Source organism: Atta cephalotes (assembly GCF_000143395.1).
Source record: "Atta cephalotes unplaced genomic scaffold scaffold00016, whole genome shotgun sequence".
Classification (NCBI taxonomy): Eukaryota; Metazoa; Arthropoda; class Insecta; order Hymenoptera; family Formicidae; genus Atta; species Atta cephalotes.
In genome coordinates this window covers 4,444,385-4,458,311 of record NW_012130080.1, presented here as the reverse complement: position 1 = coordinate 4,458,311, position 13,927 = coordinate 4,444,385, and the positions used below count along the sequence as shown (strand labels likewise).

General features: G+C 30.3%; 2 protein-coding genes across 3 annotated transcripts in view; one reads left to right on the top strand and one right to left on the bottom strand.

Annotated features, from left to right (window-relative positions):
• LOC105618437 (ribonuclease P protein subunit p25) overlaps nucleotides 1-2,248 on the bottom strand; it is a 4,334-nt gene extending 2,086 nt beyond the window's left edge. Inside the window, exon 1 of the mRNA XM_012199977.1 lies at nucleotides 2,219-2,248. Coding sequence (XP_012055367.1) covers nucleotides 2,219-2,248 — 30 coding nt within the window. The remainder of the gene's footprint in view (nucleotides 1-2,218) is intronic.
• A 3,972-nt stretch (nucleotides 2,249-6,220) lies between these two features.
• On the top strand, nucleotides 6,221-13,706 carry LOC105618319 (aromatic-L-amino-acid decarboxylase-like). 2 transcript variants are annotated; one of them, XM_012199861.1, is made up of 13 exons: nucleotides 6,221-6,421; nucleotides 6,713-6,826; nucleotides 7,060-7,111; nucleotides 7,204-7,274; nucleotides 7,855-8,097; nucleotides 8,671-8,796; nucleotides 8,912-9,150; nucleotides 9,783-9,957; nucleotides 10,030-10,195; nucleotides 10,525-10,577; nucleotides 10,647-10,843; nucleotides 10,987-11,064; nucleotides 13,568-13,706. In XM_012199861.1, exons 1-13 carry the CDS (start codon nucleotides 6,221-6,223, stop codon nucleotides 13,704-13,706), a joined length of 1,854 nt encoding a protein of 617 aa, XP_012055251.1. The 2 variants fall into 2 exon arrangements, with proteins under 2 accessions (XP_012055251.1, XP_012055250.1); XM_012199860.1 differs by having other exon boundaries at nucleotides 10,647-10,845; nucleotides 10,974-11,064.
• Nucleotides 13,707-13,927: the final 221 nt, after the last annotated feature.

The window sequence follows — 13,927 nt, the reverse complement described above, 5'->3', positions numbered from 1 at the left end:
TTATATTATATATATATAAATAATATACTATNGGTATATATATATATATATATATATATATATATATATATATATATCCCAATGCATTCACATTACGATATAGTTATTAAACTAATATAGATAACAGTGTTACTTAATAATGTAATATAAAAATTTATTAGAATTGCTACTTATTTGTAAGAATAATACATTTCTGCTCTTATTAATGTATTATTAATTTAATTATTAATTTAAGAACAGAAAAGTATTTTTAATTGTAAGAACACATTTTTATTCTTAAATTAAATTTTTGTCGAGAGTAAATAAAATTTAAAATGCACTTTTTACTAATAGCTAAATATTCGAAGTGATGTTCTCCAAATAAAATATCTTAATAGCATATCCATATAATTTTATATATTTAAATAATTATAATTATTAAATAATTATATATATTTAAATAATTATGGTTATATTTTATAAATTAGAGGTTTATATGAATTTATTAATATGGACATAAAAACAATTTAGAACAATTTTGTCGTGTCATCTCAAAATTTCATTCGATATGGAAAAGAATTAAAATCTAAGTATTTGAATTCTATTAAAAATTTTTTTTATGTTCATCGATTCTGAAATTTCAAATGTTTCCGAAATTAAAATTCATTCCGAAAATTAAAATGACCTTCTTTAGTTCAATTATTCGAGATGTCGATATCAATTTCTCAGTATAGCTGTATCAAATCCTTTGTTAACTAAGTTCTTAATTACTAACTCCCATCTCATTGCTTTTATATTGCGGGTATAATTTGCGCTAATTAATATCGGTGCCGGAATGTCATCCGTCGAAAGTCTTATAGCTTCAAGATATAAAATATATATCTCGATTTCACCGATCTGAAATTCCAGAGCGTACCGCGATGGAAAAAGAATCCTTTCCGACATCGAAGATGGAAAGCAAAAGAAGAAAGAAGGGCTCGGTGGCTGCGGATACCGGGTGGAAAGTCCCATCAATATTTTCCAATCAACATTCGATTGCGACGATATATACGCGAAGGTACGGCCTCGTTCTCACGAAGGAAATCAACTGGAGTAAAGAGGGGATGTAAGGTAAGGGGGACAATGCGGGAGCGCAAGAGGGTTCGATGTGTAGGCGTATATGGTAGCGGTATGCGCGGCATAGCATGCATAGCGTCGCGACGCCCCGACGCCATATTGCATTATTAAGCTCTCCCGTCGACCGGGGATATCCCCTTTTCGCTCCCGCATTCCAGCATTATGAACGTTTTTATCCCTAAAAGGTGTGAGCGAAAGGGCCGATCTGCTGTCGGAAGTCGCGATCAGCAGTCCGAAGTTCGTTGCACCTCCCGTCGTACCGGGAGGTCGTCCTCCGTACACCTGTCCTTTGTTTTGTTGAAATTATGCGACATGTGCGAATCTTTATGGCGACGCGACGAGTGTCGCCGATCTCAAGAATGGAGAAATATAAAATGGAGAAATAGAAGAAGCTTGGTTTTTTTTTTAAATATTATTTCATTAGTACGCGTATTATATTTTCATATTATATGACAGAGATATGTTCGTTCCAGAAAGAAGATGAAAATCGCGAGTTAATTAATTTCAAACATTAATGATTGCTCCTTTCTGAAATTGAAATGCCGCGTAATATTAAACACGGAACAAAGAAAATTCAATTAACCAGAATTCGCGCTAATTGATGACCTAAATAGACGTATGTTTAGAGCGCATTTATTCGATGCAATTAATCGTTCTACGATATGACAAATCATAGTTGCACGGAATTAAATGTTCGAAAGACAAAATTGTATTTCGTGTTCGAATTACAAAATTTTTTCGTAAAAATAAAACTATATTAATTTACAGCGCACTTAAAATCTCATCAAAATTTTACTACAACAATAAGTTTTAAAAAAGTTCTTTAATATTGTGTTTCTCTTTTTGAAGAGAAATAAACATTTTAGGAAAAGAAAAAAAGAAGAACAAAAAATGAAAATAAACTTTTAAAAATACATTTCTTCAATATCAAAATTCAATTATAGTTGTAAATTCCGTTATTGTATTCGATCGTTATCGACATCAAAATACAGCATATTTATATCAATTCCGTTGCTATCAATATCGTGACGCATTACGGATCATTCCGTCGTAATCGACGAATATTCCATAATGCTTTTAGATTAACGTTCGAGCCGCCTGATTTTCCCCGAGCTATAATTACCACGCAAATTGATCCGGCGAATGCCGCCATTGCCGCTAATTTCAGCAGCAAGGAATATGAGGCATCTTATCTCAATGATGATTCTTACTGCCTCCTCTGCCTTCGCGATCGAAAGATCCTGCGATATCCATCGTCGATTCTTTAATGTCGAGAAAGGGAGAGAGGTCAAGGATTTCCATCTCTCGTATTTCGTTTTCAACATCCCCGAGCGTTCCCTCTCGGCGAGAATCAACGAACGTCTTCTGCGGCTGGCACCCTCTTAATGATGCCTATGTACACCTCCTTTTTCTATTGTAATAAACCGCGCGAACGCCAGCATCCAATTTACTCGAGTGAACGAGGCATCTGTACGGGGTGTCTCGAATCACCGAATGTCTTTTTAACCGTGGATTCTTCGATCAATTTGGAGAGATTTCTTTCCTCAATAAGAAGCTGTCTAAGCAATTTCTGAGTAATTAAGTGAAGATCATAATGGTTCTCAGATTATTAAAGTGCAAATGGACAACAAAATTATATTTTTCAGTCAAAGTGGATTTTGTCTTAGTGAAATTTTAATTTAAATCTTAACTGTGGACATATATAACGTTACAGATTGAGAAGAGTTACGAGAAAAAAAAATAAATGAGCTTTTTAAATATTTTTTGCCAAAAAGAAAACGGCTTTAGATCGGTCGAAAGATCTGTTAAAAGATCATCTAATGGTTTTCGAATCTATTACGTTACAGAATGAGATCTCTTTTTATCGAAAATCTCTCGCTCTCTTACCGATTTTTATTTTTTCATTTTTTTTTGCTAAGATTGTCTTTTCGTTAAACTCTTTAAATTTTGTAGTTGTGCTGATATAAATCAATGATGAAAACCATAGAAAACAGATATTTACATATTTACATATCAACATATTTACATATCTGCAAAGAAAAATAAAAAAACAATATATTTATATAAATTATTCTAATTAATATTATTTTTTTATGTAAAATAATATTATTATGTATATTCAAATTTAAGAGTTAAAAAATCATTGTTGTATTGATGATTTAAAAATATAATAAAGGATTCTATAATATAATAAAGAATAATAATTGATAATTATGAAAGATATACAAGAATATTTAACACAAATATCATGAAAAAATATACTTAGATTTATATTTAGACTGTTTCGCGAAAAGTATACGAATAATTTAATGACTGACACAAAGATCGCTAAATTGAGCTTGTAGTAATTAATAAATCGCCACAAACATCGAAGAATTCTGCATACGTGGTAAGGAGATAGTAAACTATATCAGCAAATTCATGAGTATATCCATAGTAAAATTGATTCCCATCCATTGCTATAATAAGGATGTACATAATAGATACTTTGTATGTACTTATCTCATTTTTATATTATTTTTATTTTCTATAGATATAATTAAAATATAAGTTTTGTATGTTAGTTTGTAAAATAATTACGAAAATAAATACTACATATTAAATAAATTAACTCTAAATAAGAATCTTTTCAGAGGCTAAACTTAAATTAGAATAATTTGTTTTATATAATTAATCTTATAACAAACTGCATGAGGATTAGAGATGTAAAAAAAGGGTACTTTTGATTTCGGAGAAAAATATCAAGTAAAAAACTTAGTTTTTTACTGTAAAAAATGATATTTTGGAAATATATTTGAAATATTTTTCAAATCACATAAACTTTATAAAAAAATATAAAATTGTTAAATATGTAGAAGAAATAGAATTCATTTTTCTTGTTATTTCGCGATACTTTTTAATATTTTTGTCTTTACAATTTTATATTGAAGCAGAAATATGTATTATTAGTTGTTGCAATTCTTGATAAATTGATAATAGTTAAAGTAATAGTTGAAATAGTAATTGATTAATAAGTTTGCGTTGCTTGCATTCAGCATCTGTGCTTTCTTTTTTTTTCAACGCCCGAATCTATTTTTCTAATCACATCACTTTAAAAATTTAGGGGGATTTCAAGCAATACAGACAGACCTAAATGACTTAAAAAAAATATTCGAATAAAAAATTATTAAAACCGAAGGAAAAAAAATCATTAATTTTTCGGAGTTTTTCACCCTAAAATTTGTGACTAGGATAAGAAATAAATATCATTTCTTGACATTCGCTTTTTATTGATGAAATGATCGTTGCAAAACATTTCATAGAACATTAAAGAAAGCAATACTTCCTTCTCTTTGCACGCACGTGGCTTTAATTTGCAAGTCAATTTGCATAATCTTCGTATAAAAATTCCTTTGGAGCAATAATTTAATCCTATAATCTTTGCTTGAACTGGAGATATGCTGTACGTATACAAGCACATGCACGAATTGTATTGGGGTGGGTATGTGGGAAGTCGATGTGCGACGCGTGTCTTTTTCACGAATTGGAGAAGAAGTCCTGCCGAAGAAGGATGCGTTTGCGCAGGACTCGCCGACGGAATTTTGCGTCCTGGAAACTCCCCGACATATATCCGTGGTGAATAGCCGGATTGTTCAGTTCAGTTCAGTCGTCATCCGATCCAAGTTGGTGTATTGCATCTTGATTCTATCACACGTATCATCATCGTCAGCAGCAACAGGTAGGATAATGCAAAAGGCGTCCGCACGAGGCAACCGCGAATTTTGAGAAAATTGAAATTACGAGTGATGCGCGAAGTGATAGTCGCGAAATCGCGATTCGCCTTAAAATACATTTTGTGCAAAAATAACAATTAAATTTTTTCTTTAATCTAAGATTATCATTATTGTCATAATATGTGTAAACATGTAAAATTCAGAGGTATTAAACTTTTTGCGTTATAGATGCTTGAACTCAAAACAAGGTTTAGAGATCAAATAAAATTCAGTATCTTAAATATTTAATTCGTTTTTGCAATAAAAGATTGATTCTATTTTATAGAAGAATAAAAATTGCAAAAATATTGGGTATATGGTGTAAATAAAAAGTGTCGCAAAAATCGTGGTTAGTGTAAATAATTGATTTTTATAAATATCTATTTATAAGGAAATATTAAAAGCTATAAATATTTTTGCGTCAGCAGAAGAGAAAATTCATGTCCATGAAAAATATATAAGAATATTCGAAATATAATATAAGATTATAGTGTATTAAAATATTTATAAAAATAAGTCTATACAGAACAAATAAATATCAAAATACAATATGACAAAGCAAGTTATGGCGCAATGTTATTTCTTGTCTGTAATACTAATACTTATTGTTAGAAACAAATCAATTACTTCATTGTTAGAAACAAATTACTTAAAGAAATAATACGCGTAGAGAAACTTTTAAAAATAAATTAAAAAATGATAAATAAGGCAAATACAATGAATGTATAATGATTTAAATTTAAAGAAACACAACTTGATAAATAATTAAAACACGTAGGATTTAATAAATATATTAATAAATGAAAAACGAACGAGATGTAATGCTTGCAATTAATATAATAAAGCGAAGAAGCAAAAAAAAGATCATTGTGTAAAGAGGTGTTTAACACAGAATTAGAACAAATAAGAGAAAGAATTCTATATAAGTTGAAATCTTGGTGCTTAATCGAATTGTAAAATATATTTATATTGTAAACTTTAAATGTGAATATTATATAATATCATATATATTATATGCTATAAGCACCAAGATCAATCAAAAATAGGATTCTTTCTCTTATTTTATTCATTCTTATAAATCTAATTCATTCTTATAAGTCTAAATTATCATAGAATAATATAAATTAAGTGATTATCTCTTATATTAAACAGTATTTCAAAATAGACAAGAGTTGCATCAACTATAATAAACGACTATAATAAAAATAAATCTTACAGAATATTAGAAAATTATATCGATAAATATGCCAAAACAACACAAAATATCTCGATAAAATATATAATATATTTATATTATTTAGTGATAAAAAAATGAATTTTAATATTTTCAAACTGAAGCAAAGGTCGCTGAATTGAACTTGTAATAAGTCATCATGGATATCGAAGAATTCCGTGTTCGCGGGAAGGAGATGGTGGATTACATTTGCGAATTTATGAGCAACATTCATAACAGAAGGGTCACCCCAGATATTGGTCCCGGCTATCTCAGACCTTTGCTACCGTCGGGACCGCCGAATGATCCGGAATCTTGGGATGAGATTATGAAGGATGTGGAATCAAAGATCATGCCGGGCGTGAGTATTCGCGAGAGCGGGAAGAAATCAATAATATTAAGTTTTATGTCAGAAATATTTGATAAATTATTATAAAGATCAATTTCGATTAAACTCATTTATAAAATTAATTTGAATGGTTTTTTTTTTATATTAAATCTATTAGATTTCTTGCATTTTGTTAAGTAATTGTAATTTTATTAAATAATTATTTCTTGTATTAAGAAGTACTTCTAAATAGCTAATAAAGAAAAGTTATATCGACTGTAAGGAAAAATGGCGCTTCTACCAATCAGATGAACTTCTTTCCAGATCACGCATTGGCAGCATCCAAGGTTCCACGCCTACTTCCCGGCCGGAAATTCCTTTCCTTCTATTCTTGGTGATATGCTATCTGATGCGATAGGCTGCATTGGATTTTCTTGGGTGAGTGAGAAATTTTCTCAAGCAGTCTAAGAAGCTGTGAGTAAATATTATACAAAACTATAATTATTCAAGTCGCAGTTTAACGTGGTGATAAAACAACGCTTTAAAACCACTTCGATTTTCTCACTGACATCGGAAAGGATCACAATTTTTATTTCGCGTCGAATTTAAGTGATGGATCATATGCAATTATTTACTTGACCGTTCCCAAAATGAAATCTTATTTGTTTTAGGCGGCCAGCCCGGCCTGCACAGAACTGGAAACGATAGTCTGCGATTGGTTTGGTAATTCTTTTCCGCTTTTATATTTTATCAGATCAATAGTGCAACTTTGCGAGCGATTGATTTACGAAGTGATTCATCTTTCTGAATTATAGGCAAGGCGATTGGACTGCCTACGGATTTCTTATACTTTAGCGAAGGCAGTAAAGGCGGAGGCGTTATACAGGTGTGAAAGATTTTATATGAAATTGATGAATATTTAAAATAATGATATAAATTATCCTAAACCAGCATCTTCGAATCCATCTCCAATTTCAATTTTTCGAATTTTAACAAGTTGACAGAATTCTAGTTCCTTCCTCAAAGAAGTCTGGAATCTGCGATATTCGGAAAAAGTCGACATTTTTAAAAATATATCAAGAAATGATATTTCTTATTACATTATATATGAAAGAATTACAATAAGGTCATTGGAAAGTGAATATTTGAATATATAAATACTTCATATTTTTTATCAAAATATTAGGATAAAGTATGAAATATCTCACAAAGTATTTCTGATTATTTCATTTAAATACTTTTACATATAAAATGATGTAGATAAGAAGAATCGATCTATATAAAAAAAGAACTATAGTTTACTTAAAAAATAAGTCGTTGCTCTGTCGTTCTGCAGGGTCCAACAGCAATATCTTATTTGTCCTGTAAAGAGTCACAGGAATTTTCAAATAAACAAGAGCTTTGTCACTTTAATAATTTCTAAACGAACTGTTTATAACACTTTATGTGGACCACCCTGTACGTAGGGTTCAGCATCGGAATGCATTCTCGTGTGCATGCTGGCCGCTCGAGCACAAGCAATTGCGAGACTCAAGGAATCTCCTGCACATGCACACTTGGACGAGACCGCACTGCTCGGCAAACTAATGGCATATTGCAGCCGGGAAAGTCATAGCTCCGTCGAGAAGGACGCAATGATATGCTTCGTAAAGCTGCGTATCCTTGAGCCCGACGAGAAAAGCGTACTTCGTGGGGAGACTTTGCGGCAGGTGCGTCTAGATATTATTGCTACAAGTTGACACGACTATTTCAAAGATTCATATTAGTAACATAAATTAACTTACTTAATACTCATGATGATTCTCAGGTCCTTCGCTACACACAATTCGTGTCCTAAGTTAATTTTTTTGACTTTATCAAATATTTAAAAATTATTAAGTAATTCTTATATACTTTAGCAAATTCAAAAAACATTTAGAGTCTTCTATTTTAAAAAATTATATATAAATATAACTACAATACTTACTAAATGCTTCTGATTTTTCGAAAAAATAATGCACGACATGAATATTCAAATCATGTACTAAGGATTAATTAAAATTAATATCATTTATATAGACGTTTATATATTTTTTTGATATTAAAAACTAAACAGTTAAACAAATTATCATATTATTTTTAATCACGAAATGTTGATGTTATGATATTTAACCGTGATAAAGAATATTAGAATTGCAAAAAAAATTCTATAAATTTATATATAATATTGCAAAAATCTTCGTCATTTTTCCGCTCGATTCTTGTTACAATATTGGTTTCAACGTGATTTGATTAAATGATAGGCGATCGAGAGTGACACAGCTGAAGGCTATGTTCCCTTTTTTGTCTCAACGACCCTCGGCACAACCGCCTGCTGTTCGTTCGATAACCTTAGAGAAATAGGTCCGGTTTGTAAAAAATATCCAGGGGTGAGTATATATAAGAGATTTAAATATATTAGATAAAAAATGTATATGTAAGTAAGATTTAGAATATGGGCATTGTTTAATTTCTTTTTTTAATTGAAATCTTTATCGCATGCAGATTTGGCTCCACGTGGACGCCGCTTATGCCGGAAACGCTTTCATTTGTCCAGAATTGAAATACTTGATGAATGGGGTTGAATACGCCGATTCCTTCAATACCAATACCAATAAATTTTTACTGACAAATTTCGATTGCTCCTGCCTCTGGGTTCGTGACAGATTTAAACTTACCAGCGCACTCGTTGTGGATCCGCTATATTTGCAACATACACACGCGGACACGGCCATAGATTATCGGTTAGTCAATCAATCAAAAATTCTATTATCAAAAAATTTTATTCATAAATTCTACCCAACTTTAACTAACTCTGAAACTATTAATCCACACACATTAACAGGTTTATAAATTCATCTGTAGAATTTACCCAAAAATCATATAAACCTAAAAAAATATATATAATAATATAATTAATATATAATATATAATAAAATATATAATATATATAATAATATAATAATATAATTTTAAAAATTTTCTTATAGCTTACTATCCTCGTTATTAAAACTCCTAACAAACAACCACTTAAAGTAATTAACTTTTCTAAAAAAGACAAATAAATTATATAATAATCAAAATAAAAAATCCAATTTACCAAAGATCCCACTCTTTCAATTCATTTAGCAGAATTTTAAAATTGCACTTTTAGATCAGATTCTAGAAAAATCTTTTATTTTATTATAATAATTTCTTATTCCGCATTGTTTATCAACTTCCAACATTTGCCATCGAATTTAGTTATTATTATATAATTTTGATTATAACTAAAATACTGGCAAAAAATATTAATTCATGCAAATGCATTAAAAAAAACACTAGACTAATATTTTATATAAGTAATTTCAAGTTGAAAAAATGAAACGTTCTTTAGGCATTGGAGTATAGCGTTGAGCAGGCGATTTCGCTCATTAAAACTGTGGTTTGTAATGAGAAGCTACGGGATATCCGGGCTACAAGCTTATATCCGAAATCATGTCAAACTTGCTAAAAGATTCGAGGCACTCGTCAGAAAGGATTCTAGATTCGAAGTTTGCAATGATGTTGTGGTAAGAGAATTTCTCGTATATTTACTCTCCTATATTGTTTCTGTCATTATTTATTTACTACGCTCATTACAGCTGGGCTTGGTGTGCTTTCGCGCTAAAGGTAGCGATAAATTGAATCAGAAATTATTGAGCACTATTAACGATTCAGGAAAGATACACATGATCCCGGCGCGAGTAAATCAGCGTTACACAATACGTTTCGCACTATCCGCACCTCATGCTACTGCCAGAGATGTTGGTAAATTATTTTTTTAATTTTATAATTTATTCAAAAAGAGACTCGTCTTCCTGAATTGATGCTTAAAATAATATATGATATTTAACTTTCTCAATGCATCACAACTTTTCTTGAATACTTCATTGAAGGTTTTATGATAATTATAGTTCAGCTCATCATTTCTATCTATAACTAGCATCATGTGTACAAAATATTAGATAAACATAATAAAAATATATTATTTTTATCTAATATTATTACATATTCTATAATTATAAATTTTCTTCATTTTTATGTTATATAAAAAATATATATATGTATCGTCTTGAATTAATTCTGTGACGTTTAAGACACGGCGTGGAGCATTATAACGGACTATCTAAGTGAATTATTGGAATTCAATGTAAGTTGGAACATAATTACTTTAAAATATTAAAAAAGAATGTTTGTATATAGTCGAATATTTGCACAGGACGTAATGGACGAGTTAGCGGACATTCGCGAGAAGAAAAGGAAGGCTACTTTGGAACAAAGGAGATCTTTCTTCGTGCGCATGGTGTCTGATCCTGCGATTCAGCCAGGATTCACGAAAACTCCGAATAGGACAGGAGCCAAACTCGACACGCAAGCAACAATTGGTGGTATCGGATCGAATACTCATTCCGGAACGTAAGACGATTTTAATTATTATAAAACTATTGATCATATAATTAATATGATCAATATAAATTAATACAATTAATATAATTAATTTATTAAAATTAAACTCTAGCATATATAATTAATATAAATATATACAATTTTTTATTTAGGAAATCTTGGATATCTTGGCCACTTGCGTATCTCATGCAGGCGAAAGAAGCTGCTGATACAAGTGAATTATCGCTCAGGTATTCTTCTATTTATTCTAATTTGAATATTTATTATTAACTTACATTATTTCTAAAATGAATAGACAAGATCTTAGAAACTATTCATGTTTTCAAAGATTTAATCACACATTCATAAAAATATATAATAATTTTTTGCTCTTAGTTATTTTTTACATAAAGATACAATTCGCAATTTTAATGTTTATTTTAAAACTAATTCCAAATTGATTTTTTTTTAAAGAAGAATATTTAAAAATAATAATTTAAAAAAGTAATTTTTCGTCATATAGTTTGATCGATCGGATACAGATGAAATTTATTTCTTGCCGCATTTAGAGTTATGTAGAAAATTTTGTTGCGACGTGTACTGGGAACACCGCTATTGTACAGACGACAACGTAATGCAATGTAACACTATACTTGTGTACAGCAGTTCCGATATCACGTGGCGCTATTATTTATAGGGACAAATAGTATCTTTTCTCTTATCATCACCATTATATCGACCACTAACATAATGACATCTGACTCCATTGAATGTACGAGTTCATTTCAGAATGATCCATACGAAAGAGCACTGGTATACGAAACATATCGTTATCTGCTATCTTTGCATCCGGTCAACTTTTCTTCCCCGTCAATCAGAGCGAATTTTATTTGTTTCTTGTTTATCTTTTAATCTCACGAATTCGTTAGAAAAAGCGTCGTAGATAAAAGTACAAAATTATCTTAAATAAACTAACAAAAGTAATTTTGAAGTATTTAATGACTCATGCGAACTACTTTCCAATTCAAAATGTTATATTTTTATGAAGATGTGTTTAAGTTTGTATCTCTCTTTTTTTGCATATGTAATTTTTTATGTTGTCGTAAACAACTTTCCTAAAATGTTCGTTTGATTGATTTACGATTATAATAACGTAATATAGATGCTTTTTTTTGAACTCCAACAAAAGTCAAAAAATATGGTCTTTATCGACTTACATATCTTTTTTCCATGATTAATATTAGAGAAAGACTTTTCTACATTATTTATAGACTTACCGAAGCAAAGTGATAAGACAAACAAATATAAAATACACATACCAAAAAGGCGCTAATTTTGCGCTAAGTATCTATTTAAATAAGCAGCTACAAAACAATAAACAATTTACATAAGCACTTTTGACGAGAAAGTATAAACTTACAATATTTAAGTTATTTACTGCAAATTTGTTTGATTTCTTATATTACTTGTCTTATTCTTCTATTTTCTAAAAGATACGAATATGTAAAAATTCTTGAGACTTATTCTATTATGTATGCGATAAAAAGTCAAAGAAGAAATATTTCTTCACGTGAAAGAAGCTTATCAATTTCGCTCCGGTCGATCTGCAATGCAAAAAAAAAGACTTATTTCTAAAATAGTATGCAAAACATGTTTACGTAAGTGCAAGTATCTTAACGGCTCAATTTATGAAAATAGCCAATGATCTTTTAGTATATAAAAGTATTATATAAAAATATAAGCTGCAATATGTCTGTCAAAATTCATTACTTGCATTGAGAGAAATGATTTTGTTATAGGAACAAATGAAGGAAAAGCAAATGTGATATTTGTTAAAAAACTGATAGATTTGTTATGATTGCAAATTAATTCGTCAATGTAATAAATAATAAATAGTGTCGCTAGCAAGTAAGAGGCATATATATATATAAATCGTAAACGATTGCAGGATCTCAAATCGTAAGAAATTGATCAATTCTAAAGTATTCTCCTTACATTTGACTGCGCTTGGTCAGTTTCCTACGACTTAAGCCTTCACGATCATCTAGGTAGATTAGATTGTATATAATTTGCTGATTGTATATAATCTGTTACTAATAATTGATTGGTATAGCAAGACTAGCAGCAAACACAACAACAAAATTCGTTGTCACATATTTACCAATCACCGATTAAAGATACTGGAGGCTTGCTAAATTAACAAAATCTTTTTTCTCAGTGTGCATTTTCATTTAGACATCTTTCCTTCTAATTTAAAGAATGTTATTAATAAATATGATAAATGATTTCACTAGGAAATATTGCATGGAAAAAAAATATAATTATAAGATAAAAATCATACTTTCCGACATTAGAATTTAAAAAAAAGAATATCACTATAATAATAAATCAAGCAGTCGAGTATTTTAGCAAAGTTGTTTACATACATAAAAAAATTAAATATGCAAAAAACTTATATACATAGACCTTCATAAAAATACAATATTTTGAATTGGAAAGTGATTGCAGTCACTAAATACTGCAAAATTTGATTACAGGGACCACATTTCCAATCTGCAATTCATATAAAAACACATATGTGTGAACATGTATAGAAATTCGCGCGCGGATATTTTTTTTATCTCTAAGCAAATTTCCTTTATTTTTACGTAAAAGAAATTATATTTTGTTCAACAATGTTATCGCTGCAAACATTGTCCAATATTCTATTTCCGTTTTTTGTCATTATTTTTATCTTGGTTTTCACACGCACAGATTCCGCCACTTGGACACCATGGTACGCCTGAAGACCGGTGGTACCGGAAGTCGCCGCGGTAGCAGTAACGGATGCAGCCCGGATCCGTCCCCGTCTGCTTCACCCTCACGAGGCAGATCGCCCAACGGCCGCGCGTAATCGCGCATTACATCGATCTTTTCTTTCTTCGTGCAATTTTTCCGAGTAGTCCTTTAAGCGTATAACAATCGCAATGGATAACTCTCTGTGCTCCGAAAACCTGTCTGTGTGCTCCAAGAAAATAGACAGAAAGGAAATTCACTAGTTACGACTTTATATCGGGAACTGATACTGCCGACAATCTCGATATATAAGCCCATTTTAGACCACATATATAATTT

Coding starts and splice junctions, on each gene's coding strand:
- LOC105618319 (XM_012199860.1), top strand. CDS start 6,221: ATGGATATCGAAGAATTCCGTGTTCGCGGGAAGGAGATGGTGGATTAC. Junction 6,827..7,059: donor GCTGCATTGGATTTTCTTGG/GTGAGTGAGAAA, acceptor TATTTGTTTTAG/GCGGCCAGCCCGGCCTGCAC. Junction 8,797..8,911: donor TTTGTAAAAAATATCCAGGG/GTGAGTATATAT, acceptor TATCGCATGCAG/ATTTGGCTCCACGTGGACGC.